This window comes from Martes martes, assembly GCF_963455335.1.
Source record: "Martes martes genome assembly, chromosome: 1".
NCBI classification, from domain to species: domain Eukaryota; kingdom Metazoa; phylum Chordata; class Mammalia; order Carnivora; family Mustelidae; genus Martes; species Martes martes.
The window spans coordinates 167,195,472-167,211,841 of record NC_137888.1 but is presented as its reverse complement, the minus strand read 5'-3'; the positions used below and the strand labels follow the sequence as shown (position 1 = coordinate 167,211,841).

The following is a 16,370-nucleotide window of genomic DNA, read 5'->3' as shown; positions in this document are numbered from 1 at the left end:
TGGAACCAGGGAGTAACATAGTCAAGATTTAAATTGTAAGGATTACCGCTGGCTGCTGTGTAGAGAACGGGCTATGAGAATAAGAGGAGAAGCAGGGAGACCAGTCAAGTCAGTGGCTTTCAACTAGGGCCTCTTTTGCCTCCCGCCCCCAGGAACATCTGGCAATGTCTGGAGACAACTGTGGTGATCACAGCTTGGGAGAGAGAGGACGGTACTACAGGCATCTAGTGGGTAGAGGCCAGGGCTCTAACAAACCACCAAAAACTGATCCAACTCCACGTACGCCTGGGTGGCTCAGTCAGTTAAGCGTCTGCCTTTGGCTCAGGTCATGGTCCCAGGGTCTTGGGATTGAGTCCCAAACTGGGCTCCCCGCTCCGTGGGGAGCTTGCTTTTCCCTCTCCCTCTGCCTGCTGCTCCCTGCTTGTGCTCTCTCTCTTTCTCTCTCTCCCTGTCAAATAAATAAAATCTTAAAAAAAAAAAAAAAAAACTGTGCGCCTGGGTAGCTCAGTGGGTTAAAGCATCTGCCTTCGGCTCAGGTTATGATCTCAGGGTCTCGGGTCATGATCTCAGGGTCCTGGGATCGAGGCCTGCATCGGGCTCTCTGCTCAGCAGGGAGCCTGCTTCCTCCTCTCTCTCTGCCTGCCTCTCTGCCTACTTGTGATCTGTCTGTCAAATAAATAAATAAAATCTTAAAAAAAAAAAAAAACTGATCCAACTCCAAATGTCAGTAGTGAGGAGGTTAGAAACCCTGAGTTAGAAGGATGTTACTATGGTCCCAGGAAGAGGTCACGGTGGTCTGGGCCAGCATGGTGCAGGCAGAAAAGAAAGGAAATCCACTACAATTAATATCTTGAAATATTGAAGGTTTTTCATCCATATTTCCTTAAGAGCTTCTGGACCAGATTCAGGCAAGGAGGGCTTTCTATGTTTGTTACCTCTGGGATAACACAGAGAAAGAGTCAATTCTTGGCTTTTGACTTTCAAAACCCTAGCCCTCAGGGAGAATAGAAAAAATGTGTGTTATGTACAATAACCTTGAGGGAACGTCTGATGACAAAGAGCCCGGATACCACCCCTAATCTACACATGGATAAAGATTTCCAGGAGTCAGTAAAGCAAAGTGTATATAGATTTTATGGATCTATAGGAAAACAGCCTGCATGCTGCCTTACCCCGAACAAGCCTAGGGAAAGAGGGTAACAAGGGAACCCCCATACAGATTTGTAGAATCTGAGAACAGAGAGCAGCTGGGCTGCTTCCCCAGCCAGAGAGCTCGAGGAAGGCACTGGAGGAGAAGCAAGGGCAGGCCGGAGACAAATGTCCAGAGTTCTTCACAAGACAGCATGGTATGTGGGCACCAGGATGACTCCTGGTGCTTGCAAACAGCATGGAAGGACTGCAGAGAGGGACACAGGGAATCAAGAAGGACGGATCACTGGCATGGACAGACCACTGAAGGCCCAAAAAGAAGGAGGCTATTTCAGTTTACAAAATAGATTGATGATAAACCACAACAGATGTCCCTTGGCACTGCCTTTGTCTCCTGGACCTTGGGATACAGCACAGAAGGAAAGAGGAAAAACCCCAAACTGACTTATATTTATTTCTACCACCCCCAGCAGAAGACAGATGACAAATGGAAATCAAGCTATAGAAACATAAAGAAAAACACATTTCTCTTACACCCAGATTTGCAGCTGAGCTCTGTTCACTGTGAGGTGCACGGGCTTTGGGCTTCCGTGCGTTCCTCTGCACCAATGTCACCTGGCATTGACTACAATCCCAGGGGCAGTGCTGGGGTCCACTCAAGGCCCTGTGAATGCAGCCTGCAGTTGAGGGCAACCTCTTACTGTCACACACAGACCAGCACACACCATGCATATTGATCAGGAGCAAGCTGTCGCCAAATTACCATTTAAATCAATGGTTGAGCGCTCTGTAATTGGAGATGTCAAAACCCGCATTTTCTAAGTGACCTCAAAACACCACATCAATATCACTTAGCTGGGCTGGATACGCATTTCTTTTAGCTCTTCCCCTCTTCAAACTGCCCTCTGAGAAAAGTATAAAAATTAGGGAACTAGGCAAAAGGCAGAAAAGAGAAAGAACCGGGGTAATCCACAAATTGTGTGGTCTCATACTTTCCAGAATTTAATCTCAGGAATAGAGTCAGGAATAGGTTGTTGTTGTTGTTGTTGTTTCAGATTTATGTACTTGAGAGAGAGCGCGAGCAAAGCAGGGTGGGGGGGGGTGTGGAGCAGACTCCATGCTGAGTAGGGAGCCTGGCGAGCCAAAGGCAGACACTTAACCGACTGAGCCACCCAGGCACCCCTCAGGAATAGAGTTGTGTGAGATATTCCACGAAAAATGTCTACAAGATTGAATAAGTTTGAGAAAAGTCCAGGGCCCCTTCTTGGCGCTTTATACTTAAAACATTTAAGGTTCCCAGAAGCCCTGTAGGAAACGAACCTATTTAACTCAGTTTGTGTTAGAACTTCCAAGACCCATTTGACCCCAATTTTCTTTCCACCTAAAGCCTCTTTACATCCAGTTTCATGGAATACTTCTCAGGGAACACTGCTCCAAACATAAATTGGCCTAACGATTAGACAAATTAAGAGAAAAGAGCCAAAATCCCACTCCTAGCCAGCTAAGATATTTTATAAACACCAATGAACCATCAGGAATGAATCATTTACGAGTGAAATCAAGCCTAGAACACCATTTGCTGGGTCCTCTATTAGGCCAGAGGTTCTGAAACTCAGCATCTTAAAGAAGTCAACCCCCATCCCTTCCCGGAAAGGACCAATTTCTGATCCAGCCTAACCTCCCCACCCTCCCATCCTTACCCTATGATATCCTTGCCTCATCCTGTTCTCCAAGGTACCACTCAGCTCTGCCACCCGGGCAATCACCACCACCTGGGCTTGCACCATCTACCAGAGCAATTCAAACCCATACATTTATGGATCACCAACTAGAGGCCCGGCACAAGCCTACAGCGATGGGCCTAGCAGAGAGAGCTATCCGCCTCCTGGAACTGTGGTCTACAAGAGTCTGCAAGCCAGAACCCTTCTCTGAACATTGGTTTCCACATCTTGGTTCTGGAGGCAGGGAGAAGTGGGAGACCTGGACTAGAAGACCACTTGGATTTCTAGTTCTGTATTTCCAGGCTGACAGAGGCAGACAGAGTAGTCTCAGTCAAATCTACAGGAGTATCTCCAGTGGACACTTTGCCAAAAGTGACTCCATGAGGGGGGTGTGAAGGGATCTGACACAACTAGGTGGCATCCAGTGAGCACTAGGAAAAGCTAGACTAGACGGGGAGCTGAAATTTTAGAAAGGATAGGAAGCCAAAGATTAAGACCCATCCCAGACTGCCCCCCAGTAGAGGAACCCCTGGGTTTCAGAGTCACACTGCGTTGGCATGCTTCTTGCCTCCCTGTACAAATGGAAGTCAGGAAGGCTCCTTTTAAACCCTAGCTCTGCCCCTGTTTGCTATGCAATCTGATCTAACTTATTTCTCTGAACCTTAGAGCTTTTAATCTATAAAACAGGAATAATAATGAGAACCTCAGAGAATTATTGAGATCACAAAATGAGATACTGTTATATATGACTGAGACTTGGAGCTAAATAAAACTTAATGACCTCCTACTGCTAAATAAAGTTATATAGCCTGAAGCATGGCTTGCTGAATGAGTAAGTGAAGGAATGAATGAATAAGAGAGGAAAGGAAAGGTTGTTTATAACAAACTCTTGTGGTAAAAACTCAAACAGCCAATACTGACCCCCAGATTCACTGATTTCCCCAAACTGGAAAGAGCCTGGAATGCACACTCCACCATGACTATGGCAAACATCGCCTCATCATACATCACCTTGGCTTTCAACACATTAGCCTTCACCAAATCTCCACTACCAGGGACAAACAAGGAACTTCAGCAAACTATGGAGAGTATTTTCTTTCTCAATAATATCCCTATTTTCGGGGCGCCTGGGTGGCTCAGTGGGTTGAACCTCTACCTTCGGCTCAGGTCATGATCCCGGGGTTCTGGGATCGAGCCCCCCATCAGGCTCTCTGTTCAGCGGGGAGCCTGCTTCTCCCTCTCTCTCTGACTCCCTCTCTGCCTACTTGTGATCTATCTGTCAAATAAATAAATACATAAATAAATAAATCTTTAAAAAAAATAATACCCCCATTTTCAATGGAACAGAAAATATGGGTCATTTCATAGGTTGAGTATTTGTGTCTCCCCCTCCAAATTCATATGTTGAACCCCTAACCTCAGTGTGATCATATCTGGAGGTAGATGAGGCTTTGGGGAGATAATTAGGTTTAGCTGAAGGTCATGACAGTGGGGCCCTCATGATGGGATTGGTGCCCTTATATGAAGAAGTCAGCTCTCTCTCTCCACACACTGAGCAAAGGCCATATAGCATACAGAGAGAGAGCAGCCATCTACAACACCAGGAACCAAATCTGTTGGCACCTTGATCTTGGACTTTCAACCTCCAAAAACGTGAGAAACAAACGCCTGTTGTTTAAGTCACCCGCTCATGGTATTTTTGCTATGGCAGCCTAAGACACGTGTAAAAGAAAATAACTATGCTAGCTAAAAGTTGTAAGAGTAAAACTTCTTAATAGTAACTTACCAGCCATTCTCTCAACCTATCCTATGGCAACCACAGTGGGGAAACAAAATGACCACGAGCATTTCTGGCCTCAAGAGTTCATGGCCAAAGGATTAATCACAAGATTGTAGTAAAGGAGAGTAAGGCTCAGAATATGGGGGGCAGATGTGAGGGAACCACTAATTCTGCCTAGGAGAGCTATTAGGAAGACATCACGCAAGAGAGTATCATTTGGGCAGGCACTGAAGGACAGTCAGGAGTTGGCCAAAGAAAGCATGAGAAGAGGGGGATATCGTAAGCAGAACAAAGGCGCAAATGGGGAAAGATCCAGAGGTAGGAAGGGGTATGGAGGGTTCAGAGATAACAGATTGGTTTCATGTGGTTATAAGAGCACAGGTTTATTATAGAGAAGACAACTGAAGATAAAACAGAAGATAAAACTGGCTGAGACTCCATCATCAAGACGTTTTATGGACTTCAACTTGTAGGCCAGAATTTGCAAACTGGTGGCCGGTGGGCTGAAAAATGTCCCACTGATGGGTTTGTTCAGGCAGCACAGTGTTTCTCAAAAATCTGAGCTACATTTAAAAATCAGGAGCTTTCATCATGGCCTTGGATTTGGCAAAAGAGTCGTAGATATTACATGAAAAGCATGAGAATAGATAGATAATCTAAACTTCATAGAAATTAAATACTTCTGTGCTTCAAAGGGCCCCATCAAAAAAGGGAAAGGATAACCCACTGAATGGGGGAAAATATTTGTAAATCATGTATCTGCCAAGGGACGTATATCCAGAATAAAGAACTCTTAGAGCTCAAAAAAAGAACCCTTGTGCACTATTGGTGGGAATGTAAATTGGTGCAGCCACTGTGGAACACAGTATGTTGGTTCCTCAAAGAATTAAAATAGAAATACACTATGATCCAGTAATTCCCCAGCTGGGTGTTTACCCAAAAAAAAAAACAAAACAAAAAACAAACCAGAAATCCGAAAAGATATATGCACCCTTATGTGTACTGCAGCATTATTTACAATAGCCAAGATATGGAAGCAACCTAAATGTCCATGGATAGATAGAGGAATGGATAAAGAAGATATGGCATGCATATATATATATATGTGTATATATATATACACATATACACACACACACACACACATACATACATATATATATGTATATATATATATATAACCCAGCCATCAAAAAGAATGAGGTCTTGCTATTTGTAGCAACATGGATAGACCTACAGGTGTTATGCGAGGTGAAGTAAGTCAGACAGAGAAAGACAAATACCATGTGATCCAACTTACACGTGGAATCTAAAAAACAAAACAAATGAATAAACAAACAAAAAACAGAAACAGACCTGTAAGTACAGAGAACAAACTGACGGTTGTAAGAGGGAGGGGTTGGGGGATGGTAAAATCGGTGAAAGAAAGTAGGAGGTACAGGCTTCCAGTTATGGAATGAATAAGTCACAGAGATGAAAGACACAGCATAGGGAATATAGTCAGCGGTACTGTCATAGTGTTGTATGGTGACAGATGGTGGCTACACTTGTGAGCTTAGCATAGGCTAACATATAGAGTTGTGGGATCATTACATTGTACACCCGAAACTAATGGAACATTGCACGCCAACTATCCTCCAACTTACTTTTTTTAAAGATTTTATTTATTTATTTATTGAGAGAGAGAAAGCACAGGAGCAGGGAGAGGGGTGAAGGGAGAGGGAGAGGGAGAATCTGAAGCAGGCTCCACGCTGAGCACCAAGCCCCACGCAGGGCTTGATCTCACAACCTTAAGATCGTGACCTAAGCCGAAATCAAGTGTTAGACACTTAACTGACTGAGCCAACCAGGTGCCCCTTACCCTTTAATTTAAAAAAGAACTCTTATAGCTCAAAAATAAAAAAGACAACCCAATTTTTTAATGTTTATAATTTAAAATTTTTAAAAATTTAGAAATTAAAAATAAAAATCAGGACATTTTGTTTTAAAATCCAGATGCGCTTGAAACATGGAAAGAACTGGCCACTCTGGGCTCACACTCTGCCTGGCAGTGAAGACTAGAGTTGAGACTTCTCTAGGTGAGCTGACTAATCAGCCACAGTCCCTAATGCTCCCCAGTATCTCCCCAACCCAGCATCCTTTCCTCATTGGAGCCTGTTGACAGTAGTGAGGCTTCATATGGAGCTCCTCCACTCATTCAATGGCATAATCTCTTTCAGACTAAACTCATTGTGGTACTCAGCTGGAAGCTTTTGTATTCTGAGTTTGGGTTTTGTTTTGTTTTGTTTTGTTTTAATTTCCTTCACTGATTTTATCACCATATTTCAAGAAAAATCTTAGAAAGCCAAAAATATATCATATACTCTGTATCTCTCACAACACCCAGCATGAGACTAAGAACAAAGTAGATAATCCATGTCTACTGAATGAATACATAAATGAATGAGTAAATAAATACTTCTCTGTGATATTCTTCAAAATCTGCTCTTCTTCCCCCAAATTCTAGACTTTTGCTCTTAAGAAGATGGCCTAAAATGACTATGGATGTATAATAAAAAACAAAACACTAAAGTCAATCACTGTGTTTCTATTTCAATTTTCTATTAGGTTGAAATGGAAATGAGAACTCTGAATAAAAGCAGAACAGATCATCATGTCTGACAGCAAGATGAATTAGAGCCCAGGATACTGAGAACTCTGGCAAATAAGATTATCAAACACTATCACGGATCTTTGAGGGAATTGTGAAAAATAGGATAGATGCCAAAACTCTGGAGATGGGCAAATGTTATTCCAGTTTTCAAAAGGGGAAAAAAGTTATAGCTTGCCATTTCCAGGCTAGAGAACGTGATGTTACTCTCAAGCAAAATTCTTAAACAGACTCATAAAGAGATACTTGCAAGCACCTCAGACAGGAAGTTGAGTCCATCTGGAGCCAGCAGAGGGTCACCAAGAACAAATCCTATTAAATTCATTTTAATTTCTTTTCTCTGACAAAACTCCTAGCCTTGTGGATTAGAAAAATATAGCAAATATAAAAGATAGGGTACAATGAGGAGATGGGCAGTGAAAGGGCTAATTCAGCCTTCGGGTTATATAATAGAAGCATTATATGCAGCATAAAGGAGGTGATAGTTGTTTCCTTTCTCTGACCACATCCAGAGACCTTCATCTAGAACTTGTTACCACTCTTGAGGAAGGTTTTTGATAGTATGATCTTTTGAAGGTCCATTTGGCAAAACATCTTTTTTTAAGATCTTATTTTTAAGTAATCTTCACACCCAGTGTGGGACTTGAACTCATAACACCAAGATCAAGAGTCACAAAACCTTTTAAACTTTTTAAAGTAATCTCTACACTGAATGTGGGGCTCAAACTTAAGACCCTCGAGATCGAGAGTCACATGCTCTACGAACGGAGTCAGCCAAGTATAACATCTTTAATAGCATAAAGCTCTCATCTAGCTTTCCGGCATCTGATGAGAAATTGAAAGATCTAGTTAGGCCTACATTTCTAAATGGCAACAAAAGGCTGAACCCAAGTGGTGACTCTCCATTTGGACAGGACACGTTCTCTCAAGCCTACCATAATCACCACCACCCTTTCTTCTATTGCCCTCAATGAGGTGGTGGACCAACTACCACAAATCATCTTACCTGGCCAGCTTCACTCATTTATTCTACCTGCCAAGCTCCCAAAGGCACTAGAGCCTGCAAGCAAATATACAGTAAATCCAAAGGAGAGAGAAGATGATTAAGCAGCAGATAAGCACTTTACAAGACCAAATGAAGATGCTCATAATCCAGGAGCTGTGATCAGAGTCTCTAAACATCCAACGGGCAGTCATAGGGAAGAAGCATCTGTCCTGTTCTGTGGAGTCCCAAGGGGAAGATAATACAGAAGCAATAGGTGGACATAAACAACACAACAGCCAGAGCTATCCATAGGTAGAATATGTGGACTTGGGAGGTGATGAGCTCCCCATCACTGGAAATATACAAGCACCTGGTATACTACTGTGTTGCAAATATATAATCAAAGGGATTCAAGTATTTGACGAGGCAAGAGAAGACATCGGTCTGAAATTTTTTACAGTAGGGGAAAAAAACAGTTTTAAAACATTCTCCTTAGGTCAATAAATTCTTCAAAAAGAGATAAAAGAGAATAAGTCAACAAAGAATTCAGTATCATTTTTAAAAACCAAAAATTCCCCTCACTCGATTCACAGGGCAAAATTTACCTAAGTAAGTGAAGTATCTGCACCAAACTGGCCAAATGATACCCAGGGAGAAAGGAAATTGGCATCAGGCGTTATTTTTGGTGACTGGTCAAACATTCTTCAGAGGCAAGCAACAAAGGCAAGGGATAAAAGTAAGAGGGTAAACAATGGAACACGATCAAAAGGCAGCCAGTCCCCACCACAAAACCGCCATCTGCTACTGACATCAATCCTTCAGGGGGCAGCTTCAGGCAAACAATGTACTGGGAAAGACGACCGGCTGCCTTCCCATTTCCAGCCTTGTGACCTTGGGCAAGTCATTCCACATGACAAGGCCTCAGTTTCCTCCTCCCCAAAACTGAGCTCATACGAACCCTTTCCGTACACTGTGTAAGGCCAAGAGTAGTGATGTTTGGGAGTGAGCCAGAGAAACTGTAGAGCCCTGTATGTACATCAATAATTATGACGATGATGAACAGAACTTTGAGAGAAAAGGTTCCAGATGGTTTCAGAGACTGCAACACCCTGACCTAAGTTGTGTGGGTGTCAATTCCGAAGGACCGAAATTCAACTCCTTTAACCAGAACGTAGTGACCTTTAGAGTCTGGAAGAGACAAGATTATCTGGACAAATTTCCTGCTGAAATGCATTACCTTGGACTTGCTAAGTAGTTGTTAAAATAAAGGTGAACAGTAAAACGTAAAAGAATCAGCCAGAGCAAGAAACGCTTAATTGATCCTCAAGCAAAGTTCACGGGCCCAATGGTAACAATCCAAAAATGAGACAAGCGTGCTCCCTACCACGGCAATGCTAATAAAAACCCCGAACTGTCCAAAACTCAACATCCCCTTCTCTACTGTGGCATTTTTCTTGGGAACCACAGTTAAAAAGAACAATAAAAATCAGCTACCTTCATCTTATAAAACATGAACTCCCTAAAAAGTGTGTAGGCAAAGACCAAACCTGGGCTTTTGTACTGGAGCATTCGGGTGAATTCAAATCTCTGACCAATAAAGGGCTTGCTTCTAAATTCTCAGCAAGGCTGAAACATCGTTAAGTCACTGTTTTCCACGCTGAACTGAAAGCTGGAGAAGGGTTTTCTGTTTATTTCTGCCCTGGGGTCTACCCAGAGGTGATTAGCTTGCCGGGTCTGACCAGAACTAAAAGGCACAAGACGGTTGGCGAGACTGGAGGGGAAAAAAAAAAAACAAAACAAAAAAGCCCTCCCCTGGTGGCTGCTCCCCTCCCAAAGGTTCCCAAGCATCTGAAGCGTGTTCAGCAGCTGTGGATGCCGGTCTCCCGCCGCTCCTGGGGGGGCAGCCTGCCTTCCTGGGTCACCGAGTCAGGAGGTGCGGCAGCACCCAAAGCAGGTGTGGCAGCCTCCCGTCACCTGGGCCCCAAATAACCAACTTGCTCTTTAACAGTCCACCCAGAGCCTCAAGGGCAGGCATCAGTATCCCCTGAAGATGTATTTTGTCTTCAGTCTTTCCGCAGAAGACCACAACACAGCCCGTGTCACAGCAAGGAGATCCAGGACCAGAAAGAAACCAGACGCTAAGAGGCACAGGCCCAGGCTTCCCTCAGGGTACCTCCTCAGAGAAAGGGCGAGCACGGTGCTTTTAGGTTTTCCTCGCCAGCGCTGAGCCTAAAACTCACGAAGGTGGGAGAACCCCAGTAGGGTGTGAATGAGGATTCCGCCTGCATTTGTCTATGCCATTGTGTCCGGTGTCCTATTTTGCCTTGCGAGGGAGGATTTAGGGAGCAGCTTCTGAGGAGTGTGCCCCCCGCGCAGCAAAGCTGGAACAAGCAGCCGGAGGTCATCTCACCCTGCCGGCTAGCTTCCTCTGGCACGACGGCAGCCAGGCAGCTCCCAGCCGCCGAAACGGCACACTGAGCTGTTGGCTTTGAATGAAGCCTGATGACCCTACACGCTCGCAAGCAGCCGGACGGTGACTGGGGCTGCACACGGTGAGAGAATACATTTTCTGCACCGAGCTCCCTCTTTATGCCTCAATGCCTGCATTCGTCCGGATCAATATGCCCTGTAACAGTTCATCCATGGCAACCTAGGCCAGCCAAGAGACACTGACAAAGAACTGCAGCCCCAGGACGCTGCTTCCCCGTGCAGGTGCACGTGAATTCCGGCCCGGAGAAAGAGGCAAAGGAAAGCAACAACAAAAACCAAAAAGAAGAAAGAAAAATAAAAGCAGATCATAAAAAGATCACAGGAAGGGGCTTTCAGCATGGGAGGGGGGAGGAGGTGGTGACTGTCAAAATGGCCTTAGAGTGACATGTCACCGCCAAGATGATGGAGTATCCGCGACACTCCTAAAGCCGGGCGTCGGATCCTCCTCACACACCTGCAATGCAGTGATTGCTGCCCATTCTATAGCCCATACTCCCAGCACCGGCGCTCTCTGCGGTTAAAACCAGTCTGGACTTGTGTGGCTGCCACTGTTCCTACTCACAATAAGATTATTGATGCATAACAGCATTTCGTGATGGCAGGGAGGAAAAAGGGTAAAAGAAAGCCAAAGCAAGAGAAAAAGGAAAGGGGACGGGAAGCATGACTCCCCAGCCCGTGTCTCACCTTTTATTTGGGCTTCGTATTCGGCAATGATCTCTTTGTCTTTCTTGAACTTAGTTTGAGATGACATCTTCCAAAGTGGCCAAAGGCACTGACAGGCTGTTTGATTTATTTCTCTTTTTCTTCCCCAGTCCTCTCTCAAGCCCTGGTAATCACACGGCTCTGGTCGATTTCACAGGTTTAGGGACTAATCTCTTTTACTCCGCTGCAGAGCCAGGGGGCAAAAAAAAAAATCCCTCTCGATCCGGGAGGAAAATTCTCTTTACTCGCCGAAAAAAATGTCTCTAGTAGCTTGGTCTGGTCAGCTCTTCTTGCAAAAGAAGAACTACCACCCTAGGAGCTCAGTAACCTGCCCCAGATTTTCAAGATTTTTCTTCCACAGAAATAAAAACCAAGAGCGATCACACACACATGCACACAAACACACTCACGCGTGCACTCTCGCACTCATCCAGACACACACACACACAGCCGCGATGCACACACACATACACACACGTTCACTCACTCACACCCGCTCACCCACCCACCCCCACACACACACATCCACGAGAGGCGCGGCACCTCCTTGGTCGTGCAGTCAGTCCCCGGCTGGCTTTCAAAAGCTCTGCTAAGGAGATGGTCAGGTTGCCAAAGAGCCGGTCATCTCGCATCCTCCCTCCCTTCGGCGCCTCTGGTCTGATGTACAGTGAGGATCAAAGCCAGGAGAGCCGAGATGGAAGTTCTCCTGCTGCAAGGCTTAAGCTTCGGGTGAACCAGGGCTGGACTGTTCGCCCTGCAGGGCTGGCTGAGCGCTCCCCCACCCACCCCGTCACCAAGCTCCACCTCCCGGATTTTATAACAACTGACACATTGTAGCCTACAGGAGAGCAGAACTCACTGCAAGCAAAAAGGGGAAGAAATGCTCACAAAAGGGAAGGCAGCAGGAAAAAGAATTGGGTGGGAAAGGCCTGAGAGGCCCAGGCAAACTCCATTAGCAGTCGGGTTAGGAATTTTTCTTCCAAAAACTCCAAAAGGTTCACCTTTTCTTTGCACCTTGCAATTTAATTTAATTTCTCAAAGCAACAGCTATGTGACAGTTTGTTACTCTGTAGGGATGGTCTCCAGAGGAGAGAGGCTGACCCATGTAGGCAATCTCATTAATATTTGTTGAGCAATTGTGGGCTGGCAGGGACAATGCCAGGCATTTCAGACACGCAGTTTTGCAAAGATGTTGAGAGCAGGCATGCTGGAAACACCCAGCTGCCTCAGTGTCTCTTGGAGCTTGTGGCAAATCAATAACTCATTGAGCCTCAGTTTCCTCACCAATAAAAGGGGCTGTCTTTAAGGGCTTTTTAATTCATTCTTTCAACAAATATTTACTGAAAGCTTACTATAGATCAAGCATGGTTCTGGATACGGGGATGCAGCAATGATCAAAATAAACACACACAGAAGGAAGGAAGGAGCAAGTGAGGGAGGGAGGAAGGAAGGTAGATAGATCCCTGTCCTCCTGGAGCTCCAGGGTCTCCACGTTACACAACTCTGGGAAATCCCCACCAGTCACATTCATGTTCTCGGTAAAGGTCGAACTCAGAATGCACAGTGAACGGTGCCTTCTGGAGTCATGCAAGGCAAGAGGCCCTGGAAAAGGAAGATGAAAAATAAACAAAATGAGTAAATGATAAAATATAGTAGAAGAAGATAAGTGCTATGGGGAAGAAAATACTGCTGGGTAAGGGATTTCAAGAATGAGGGAGCTCTTGAGAGGATCTAATAAGAATGTAAAGCTAAGCTTAGCAGGGTGCCAGGCACATAGTAAGCACTCAATAAATGGTAGCAATTATTTTTACCCCATGATATCCTCCCCCAAAAAACCCAACAACATAGTAGAAGCACCCCTCTTTCACAGATGAAGGAAGAGAGGCACAGATATGGGAAGGGACTTACTCAAGGTCACCAGCATTCAAACATAGGCTATCTGACACCAGATTTTGACCATGCAAATGCTCAAGTATCCTGCCTTCTACTAAAGAGATTAAACCCATTTCACACGCACTTCGGTAGGGTAAGATTTGTTCTACAAAAAATGAAATCAAGCACTATAGGATTGCTGAGCATGGGAATTACCCGTACTAAGGTTGCCTTTGACATATTTTATCCCCCCAGTTTGGTATTTCCACAAATTTTTCAAAATAATCTCACATATGCCTATATCTGAGTATATAATAAATGATCAGATTCAGGTTCAGAAATGAATCCACGGCGATCCATTAAAGCTTCCCAGAGAGGGTGGCCGTTGTAATGGGTCTCCTCAGACAGGTATGGGGCCAGGGGTGAGGGAGGGTGTGGGAGGAGATGGGATATTCCTATGCAACAAACAGTATGAGCTAAGCCTGCAGGCGGGAAGGCATAGGATCTGCTTGGAGAAAGCACAGGGAGAAGTCCGGCCGGTGAATTTACAGGGCTTATTACAGCTTTGCATCCCGAGATAGGAGGTCACAGAGTTGATAAGTACTGTCCCACAGCCAGTGCCATCACCCTCTTGCCTCACCTTGAGGGGGCATGCTCAGTCCCTCTGAGGTCTCCCTCTGGACCAGTTTATTTATTTTTTTAAGACTTTTATTTATTTATTTGACAGAGAGAGAGACAGCAAGAGAGGTAACACAACCAGGGGGAGTGGGAGAGGGAGAAGCAGGCTTCCCGCTGAGCAGGGAGCCCGATGCCTGGACCCTGGGATCATGACCTGAGCCGAAGGCAGACGCTTAATGACTGAGCCACCCAGACACCCCCGGACCAGTTTAAAACAATGGAAGCCATACATTTTACCTAAGAAAGATGTGCCCAGAGATTAGCATCCCTGCCTCAAGCATAGGAAAGGAAAAAAGTAAAGTATTGCATTCCTTAGGATATGACAGACTGGATTCCCTGCCTGGCTCTGCCATTATAGTTCTAAGAAATGGCACAAGTGACTTAACCTGCTTGACGTCAGAGGCAGGAACTAGTAAGTGTCAGCTATTCTCATCATTACTAAAAGTTTCAATCCGCAAATATTTCTGGGAGACCATGTGTAGGGCACTGAGCCACAGAAGTGTCACAAAAGGCTCTAGAAAATGAAGTGAAGTATGGTATTGAGCTACATGCCGAGCAGCAAAAGAGCCAGATTTTGGTGTAAAACAGATGGTGATTAAAATTCCAGTTCCGCCACTTACCAGCTTGTGGGGGCCCCCAAATCGCTTCTGTGTCTTCGCTGAGCCTCACTCCAGTTTCCTCGTCTGTAAAATGGTGGTGATGTTACTCATAGCACAGAGTCCAAGGTGATCATGAGTTTAAAGTGCCTGGCACATAGCAGAGGTCCTGCAGATGTTACTTCTTTTTTAGGGCCCAACCACGTTGGGCCTAGGATCAGAGTTGGGGCTCCACAGATCCGTGGATCAAGAGCAGAGAGAGAAGAAATATAAGACAAGGGTTACGCCCCCTGCAAATAAATCACCACACACAGCGAACCCACATCACCCAGAATCTTCCTTCCCCAGGAAGAGGTGGTATGACCTAGGCAGGCCCCCTGGTATGATGCCCTTGACTTTTTCCTTCTGTTCCTCCCCAAGGCTCACCGGTCTCCCCACTGCCCTTCTGCAACACTCCTCCACATGGCACTTCTTCCTTGTTATATGAGAACCAGCTGCCACTCCTGATGATTACCCTTCACAAGGTAGTAACAGAAATCAGATTCCTCCAAAGTAAGTGTGGTATGTGGCAAGGCAAGGGGCTCTATTATGTCATTTGATCTGTGCCACCCCCAAGGATGGGAATACCTCAGGCTCATTTCCTAAAATCTTTTAGCTCTTCCTGAATTATCCTAATAGCTAGTATTTATCAAGCCCTCATCCCATCTAGGCACTGGGCCAAGTACATTATATAGATTTTATCATTGACTTCTTGCTACGACCCAGTGGGTCAAGTTCTGTCATCATCCTTGTTTTACAGACAGGGAAACAGAGGCACAGAGCAATGAAGCAATTTCCAAGGTCACAAAACTAGCTACCAACGGAATCATATTCAAACCAGGTCTGACCAATATGGTAACCCAAGGACTTAACCAGTACACAGTTCTATACCAGAACAATCATCATAGTGATAATCATTGTGAAATATTGACCTTTCTTTTCTCAAGCAATACAGTGTTCAACCTAAAGTTTGCCATTTAAAAAAAATAATAATTTAGGCTTAAAACCATAATGAAAACATGTCAAAATGGCCATTGATGAAGCTCAAATCACAATTATAGCTGATTAACTCAAAACTCACTAAACTGGTTTCTTTTCCTGGTAGGGGGAGAAAAAAAAAAGACTCTACTTGGAGGAAGAATGACCAGAAAAGTTTTGGGTTTAAGGCAATGTTTGTGGGGTTTTTTTTAGCCAAATATGAAACCCTCCCAAGGTGACTAGTAAGAGTTGGTATCTTCTGTGACATTCTCCAATGCTACCAACTACCGCATCCTTGGCTGGCTCAGTGAATAATTCTGCCCTTCAGTCTCTGCTCTGCAAAATGAAAGTGACCACAGAGCTCAGCTAGCTACTGCCAGAACTGCATACAATTAATAGTGGCAATGACAACATGCCATGTGTGTATGTGCTGGTCCATATTTTATAAAGCCCTTTCATATTGCTTATCTTATTTGGGCCTCACAAAAACCCCAGGGGGAGAGTGCAAGTGGCCTGTTTTTAATCCCTGTTTGAGGAAATGAGTGTATAAGTGACAGCTCTGATGGGAGAATTATTTTATAACCCCAAGCATAAGGATGGCTTTCCTGTGTCACAAAACCTATAAGCTGTGAAAGTCTGACGGCCGGTTGCATAACAATTTTTTCAAGATCCTCCCTGGTCAAAAGCACCATAAAACAAAGTGAAAGACAAACTGCAAACTGAAGAACAA

The 16,370-nt window shown here is 44.7% G+C and overlaps 1 protein-coding gene across 3 annotated transcripts in view; it reads right to left on the bottom strand.

Annotated features, from left to right (window-relative positions):
* Nucleotides 1-11,526, bottom strand: part of SRGAP3 (SLIT-ROBO Rho GTPase activating protein 3) — a gene marked incomplete at both ends in the record, with an annotated part of 247,518 nt that extends 235,992 nt beyond the window's left edge. For all 3 annotated transcript variants that reach the window (XM_080817981.1, XM_080817980.1, XM_080817982.1), the window contains one exon: nucleotides 11,460-11,526. In XM_080817981.1, coding sequence (XP_080674107.1) covers nucleotides 11,460-11,526 — 67 coding nt within the window. The remainder of the gene's footprint in view (nucleotides 1-11,459) is intronic.
* Between the last annotated feature and the right edge of the window lie 4,844 nt (nucleotides 11,527-16,370).